This window comes from Patagioenas fasciata, chromosome 3 (genome assembly GCF_037038585.1).
Source record: "Patagioenas fasciata isolate bPatFas1 chromosome 3, bPatFas1.hap1, whole genome shotgun sequence".
Taxonomy (NCBI): domain Eukaryota; kingdom Metazoa; phylum Chordata; class Aves; order Columbiformes; family Columbidae; genus Patagioenas; species Patagioenas fasciata.
The window spans coordinates 49,749,475-49,755,949 of record NC_092522.1 but is presented as its reverse complement, the minus strand read 5'-3'; the positions used below and the strand labels follow the sequence as shown (position 1 = coordinate 49,755,949).

At 41.4% G+C, this 6,475-nt stretch overlaps 1 protein-coding gene across 2 annotated transcripts in view; it reads right to left on the bottom strand.

Moving 5' to 3' along the window:
* Positions 1-323: 323 nt before the first annotated feature.
* Positions 324-6,475, bottom strand: part of CAPN9 (calpain 9) — a 29,575-nt gene continuing 23,423 nt past the window's right edge. For both annotated transcript variants that reach the window (XM_071806327.1, XM_065834026.2), the window contains 4 exons: positions 5,267-5,345; positions 4,489-4,605; positions 3,447-3,505; positions 324-2,621 (listed from right to left, as the gene is read on the bottom strand). In XM_071806327.1, the coding sequence (XP_071662428.1) occupies positions 2,595-2,621; positions 3,447-3,505; positions 4,489-4,605; positions 5,267-5,345 (282 nt within the window). In that variant the 3' untranslated portion in view covers positions 324-2,594. The remainder of the gene's footprint in view (positions 2,622-3,446; positions 3,506-4,488; positions 4,606-5,266; positions 5,346-6,475) is intronic.

Here is a 6,475-nt window from a genome sequence, read left to right as displayed (position 1 = left end):
ATGTGGCTTTCAGAGCACTGTGATTTGCAGTAGCTCCTGTAATGGTAGAGAGCCAAACATACCTGCAACTCATGTCAGAGAAGGCAGCAAGGTCTAGCTTTAAATTCAAAATCCTTGATTAAAATAAAAGACCGGCAAGCCCAAACCTCTGCTTCTAGGCACTGAGTTGCCCTCCTCCTCAAACACCAGGTGAGTGCAGTGCTGAGAAGGACTATCATATTCAGTTGGGCTGTGAAGTTAAATGTCTCTCACTCGCCCACACGAACAGTGTAATGGCAGACCCCAAAAAACCTTAGGGGAATTATAATCCTCTATCTCCACATGCACTTAATTCTAAGGTTACTTTTCCCTTTTGAAGTAATGCACAAAGAAAACGGTCCAGTACATAAGACAATTAGCAGCAGTTGCTGTTTTTCACCAGATTTTAGCAAGGCTTTCAGCACAGGCACCCATAAAGTCCTTATAACCACAGTAGTGAGACAGGGACTGTGCTGCAACAGACTCTGGGTGGCCATGGGCCAGCCGGGTCATATGTACACAATTTCTGGTGCTTGACTGTCCTTAAATGTGTTTCTGCTGTGGCAATGGGTGTTTTGCAGACCCCAAGGTTGGACTTGGCTCTCTGCAATGGACTGGCTGGCCAGGAAAGAGGCTTGAATTATGAAGAGATGTTAGCTCTCAAATTCCTTGTGATAATGTCAGCAGGTGACTGCTCTGAGTGGGCAAAAAACATATCAAGGTGGTGGTGTTTTTTTTTTTTTTCCCAAAATGCGTGGATTTTCTATAATGCAGAAGAGATTTTTATCTGTGCCCATTGGTCCCACCCCAATATGTATCACTTTCTTATATCAAACCTGATTCTCCCAAGATATTCCCAGCTCCATGCAGAGGAACAGAAAGCTACACTGGAGATGCCAGGCATTGAGGCATCTCTTCTGCATAACTTGTGAGCATTGCTACAGAAAGAAAATATATTATGACAAATTCGTAACCACATCAAAGCTCGCACAACAAATCAATTAAGGATCTGTGATTTTTTGTTTCAAGTATGTGGCCGAATATTTATGGGGCAGTCTAGATTTTAATACAAACCTTCATAAATTTAGACAGCTGCCTCCAGTGCTCTCAAAGGGGCATACAATCAGCACATCTGAAAATCAATACACCTCATGGGGTTGAGTACCTCGGTTAATCAAATACTGCAACCATTAGCTTTTGCTCAGCTGCCAGTTAGCTCCGGAGTATTTTCTACGTAGCTACAAGACTATAACAGTTAGAAAAAAAATAAAGTAGGTATTTTAAACATCATGTTTCCCATGTTTTTTCATCATTTGAACTTCACCTTTACTGCAGCGTAATTTTCCTTCCAGAATTGCTCATTAGATCTGAATCTCGAGCAAACAAAACCCCGGCTGTATCAGTGATCCTGGACAGTAGGGAATGCAAGGCTATTCTAGGACCATCTGTTTGGCTGCAAGGTTTTAGAAAACAAATCCAGACAGTTGATGCATTATAAAATGGACATAAGTTATGAAGATAATCATGGAAAGAAATCCTATGAAGACCTCTTAAGTCCCTGGTTACTATCACTGTTATTTTTTAAGTCAGCACTGGCTGCCCATATCACATGAATAATACTATGTAAGTTACAGATGCAAAATAGCAATGTTTCTAGCGATCAGGGCCTTACCAATGGTTACATTTAATTCATCTAAAATTATTATAGTGCTCTTCTGGAGCAGAGTTGGTGTGGGACATAATCTCAGACTGCCTGGGGAAAAACAGCCCTACACAAGAGCTCACTGTCTTGGAGTCTGAGTGCTTCTCTGAAGATAAAGACAAGTTGTGTGCAACTCCGCAGAGACTGGCTTGTGAGACATTCTTTGGCCACAGAACGAAGTGTGTAGCAAAGAAATTTTGTTGGTAGCATAGGAATGACTAAGGGAAGGTGAGATGCAACAATTTTTCTCTAATTTAAATGTCTGATGAATGTCAGATGTTATCTTAAGCACCCTTCTAAGGAAGCCTGGACGAGGGACCTCTGTCCTAAATATTCAGGGATGAATTTTCATCCACACATTCCCTAGTTTACCAGACTGCAATTCATGTGGCTATGGCAGGAGACTTGTTATGTAGCCACACAGCATCCCTGGGAATAAATTCTAAACTGAATGAAGTTTTATTCAGTCTTGTATTTTCAAAAGCACCTTAGAGTAATCTGTAGCCAAGCAGTAATAAAGACTTTTAATCCTTGTAGTCTGTGCTGTGCTGAAACTAAATACAATCCTATTTCATAAAAGCCTGTGGTCACTCAGGGACACACATTTCAACCTGCTTGAGGCATGTGTGCCCCATCCAAATGCCTCTCACAGTAACAAATCCAGTATCAGGCTTTACCAGAAATAGAAACAAAATGTAGTCTGACTATTGTACTCATCAACATAACAGGGCTAGAGACCAGAAAAGGTGAACAGCATGTGTCCTCCTCTGCACGACAGATCCTGGTAAAGTTTACATGTGAAGAGGACCTCAGCTGTTGAAGAAGTCTCAGCAGCGATGTCACAAGGAAATCCCAGTATACATGTCAGGTTTCTTCAAATGTTCATTGCCAGGTTGATGAACTAATATCGGAAGAAAGATCAACTTTACAATAAATCATTTCAGGCCCTTCCCCCTCCCCTTCCCTTCCCCCAAATGAAAAAAGAGATGATGTTCAAAAGCAGTGCCTTGCTCTGAATTGATTCCATGCAGGGAAAAAGACCTTTGCTCACCAGGCTTATGTCCTGTCACTAAGGAGACACCTCAGCCAGCATTTACTTCTGTGTTTGGAGGGACAGAAGCAGGGGTCTCCAAGCACTAGGGGCCAATAATGGCAGTGATTTCGTTTGCATCCCAGCAGTCCACACGGGCTGCCATGTTTGTTTTGCTGAAGGATTCATTGTGCCTTACCCCAGGAAGTTTTGGGTTAGTGTAAAATGAGAAACAGCCCATGTGTGCAACAGGGAGGCAAGGAGAGCACAAGAAAATAAGAAGCCCGTGTTGACAGTGTGAGAAGCAGATGATGGACATGCACAGGAGAGGCTGATGTGAGCTTCTGGGCCATTCAAAGAGAGTGAAATACCCTCTGTCCTTATCTGCTTCCCTCCCTTTCCCCCATCGAGAGCCAGTACCCAAGCAAGGAAAAGGCAGAGAATTTAGAAAGGGTGATGGGAAGCTGTCAATATGCCACAGGGCAAGGAGGGAAGGAAATAGCATGGAGGAGATGTAATCAGTGCATTTGCTGTAAAATTCCAGTCCTGCTGAAACTCATGGCAGATGCCCCCTGCAATCTCATGAACATGGATGTCACCTGAAGTGTCAGGCAGAAATACTTGGGTTCATAGAAGAGGACAAAGCTCTGGAGAAGCCCCATCATTTTATCAGTGTTTATGAAGCTGTGCTCATACCTCGCCTATATTCAGGTTGATGAAGTCCTTGCTTTTCACACTCAATGCTTGGAATACTCCTGAAATGAAAAACACGACACCGGCACTGTAAATAAACCTCATTCATATTCACACAAGAGCTTCTCATCCCACTATGATGGGTGGCTGTGCCAAGGAGAGGGAGGGCCTGGGACAAAGGCGAATCACTCGGGATTGCTTAGTGGTTGTAACTGCTCTGACAAAATAAAGTCCTTGCAAGAGGAAAAGTCTTGCTGACTTAAAGGCTTTGTGCAAGTCTCACTTCAGGATATTACTCTGAAAGGAAGCCAAGCAATCTGCATTTCTTTTGACTTCTTATTTATTTTTTCTCTCTCAATAGGTCAATACTTCTATTGCTAGAGGTCAAACCAGAAAGTAAAAAGAAGAACAAAACGAAAAATATCACTCAAGAAAGTTGATTTTCTTCTCACACAGTAAGTTGAATTTAGTTCAAGTTTGGAGCAACACTAATGATCACTTCAGCATTTATCCAGCTATTTTACTTCTCTCTACTGCTTCTGTTCAGGCATGAGAAAGAACCTGTGCATGGATGAACTGAGACTTAGAGTGCCTCCATGAACAGGGAACCATATCTTCAGCCAAAAATGGACAAGTTACATAAAAGGTACAGGAGATACCTGCCTAAAAGCATGCTAATAATCTCTTTGCATGAGGCACAAGCTATATTTGAACCTTGAACTTCTGTGATCCCAACTTAAGCTCATGGGTGAGCCACAAGAAAAGCTATAACATGGACATTGCCAGCATTCTTCACATGCCTTCTGTGTTGCTGCAGAGTTTCTGAAGCAGGCTCTATTCACATGGGGAAATTTTCCATTAGCAGCAGAACATTTTTAACTTTACAGGAGAAGAGTCATCCTAAAAGCAAATGCTAAACACAGCTCCTTTCTGGTAGCCATGTACACACTTGATCTCAGATACTATGCAATACACTCGATGGCAGCCAAAAATGGAACATTTTTTTTTCAAAAGGGAAGAAATTCCAGAGGAAGAAGGTACTCACGACTTGCGTTCTCTAAGCGAATTAAGCAGTTCAGAAAATCATCAAATTCAATCTGCAACTGTTCATCAGAGTATCGGAGGACAATCAGTTGCAGCAGATAGTTGTTGAGTTGGTATCCTTCCCAAAGACACATGCACAAAGGAAAAGTGAGCAGCCTTTTAGGCCAGGGAGAAATCTGCAAATCTCTACTAGCTAATCTTGAAAAGCAGTTAATGGGAGGATGCTCTATGGCACACATCCATCCAGAAAGTGATCTGACCACAAAGTTCTTCAAACTTGCAAGGAATAACAAATGCTGAACAAGAAATTTTGCATTCACTGTAGTTTCTGGTCCATGCACTTTTTGATGCATGAGGGACCATTCCATCTACTCGAAATTTGGAGGGATTTCTGCAAAACTAGCTACTTTAGTGAAAATAATTTGTGCTGAAATACACTGACTGCTTTCATAACAAACAGCTTACTCACAGCTCCTCTGACCTTAAGTGGAGATGGGCTCTGAAGTGGTTTGCTTCAGGGTCTAACCCTGCACATGTGCAGGGCTGCTGAGTTTAACAGAGCTCAGCAGAAATGTAAAGATTGCTCTGACTGATTGCCCTGCAGGGTTGGGGGGACCTGGGGCAAAATGAGTCCACTCAGTGTCCCCTCTAGGTGTCCTGGTCCTCTCTGGGGTTTAGTCCTCCTCCCCATTCAGGGTCACCTGCAGGTTGCAGGTCTCTTCACCCACAGCTGCTCTGCCTGACAGGCTTCCCAGATAAAAATGCGATACTTGTCTTACCTGCGGCTTTAAGAGCGTTGCGAAGCTCATAGGAGGACATAGAGCCCGATTTATCAAAGTCAAATTGAAGAAAGATATTCTGTTATGAAAGGAATACATTGAGAGTTCTGTATTTGCATATGAAAGGGAGCACAGATATGGCATAGCAAGGTAAGGCATTATCTCTAACTGCGTGGCGTAAGTGTTTAAGCAAGCTGACAAAATTTTAGTCTAGATCCAGTCTGATTTTGTAACTGAGAAGCAAATCTGGGTCCCAGTTCTCTGTCATATGAATAGATTGTTGTGAAACTAAAACAAGTTCTGCCAAACCCAAACATTCAAAAATAGTGGGTTGGTCTTCATAAAATCTTCCATGATTTTTTTAAAAGTTATTTTATCTAGGAAAGATGTGTTGATCTTTGCCTTTTGCCTCTTAACTGAGGCACTCTTTTAATCTCTTTTTGTGTTTTTCTCGATAATTCTGAAGGCTAGAGACAATTTGTTTAACATGAAGTTAAGATCGTCACTCATTTGCTTCTAGCTATAAAAGATCTAAACAGCCACACTCATGGTACAACTAAGAGAACTGGTATAAATGGTTTCAATTTTGACTTATATATTAAATAATTGCTAAGTTGGAATTAAATTCCATCCTTTTAATGAGACAACAAATACGTCTCTCCCTTGGAATATGAGTTATTTAGAGCTGTTGTCACATTCAGCTTAAAATTTTCCAGCAAATATACGTGCGAATCTCCCTACAGGATACAAGGATTTCTCAAGCCCTCTTGTTAAAAAACAATGCACCTTTTGTTAAAAGAGATGTGGCATTAGTACCCAGAAAAAGTGTTTGCTATTTCTGATGGGCTAGACAAGAGGCAGAGAACTGCATACTTTGAATGCTTGGGTGAAGCATGAATTCAGAAAAAAACTATTAATGATCATGAGGAAACAATTATGATGTCTTTATTTGAATGTTCAGCCTGTGGCCTGATTCTGCAAGCCTGCTTATTCTTACTGCCATTCATGCACAGTGGCAGGGAAATATGTTTAAAATTAGAATCAACACTTTTCCAGACTTCAGTACAGTTGACTCCTGAGAGATCAATAAGGGAAATGCAGTGACTTAGGAAATTATTGTTTCCTATTAGTCATGAATCATCACTTTCTTCTGTACAAGAGCAGTAATGGAAACTCCTTAAGTTTCGTTTTGATTGGCTTGCTTATTAG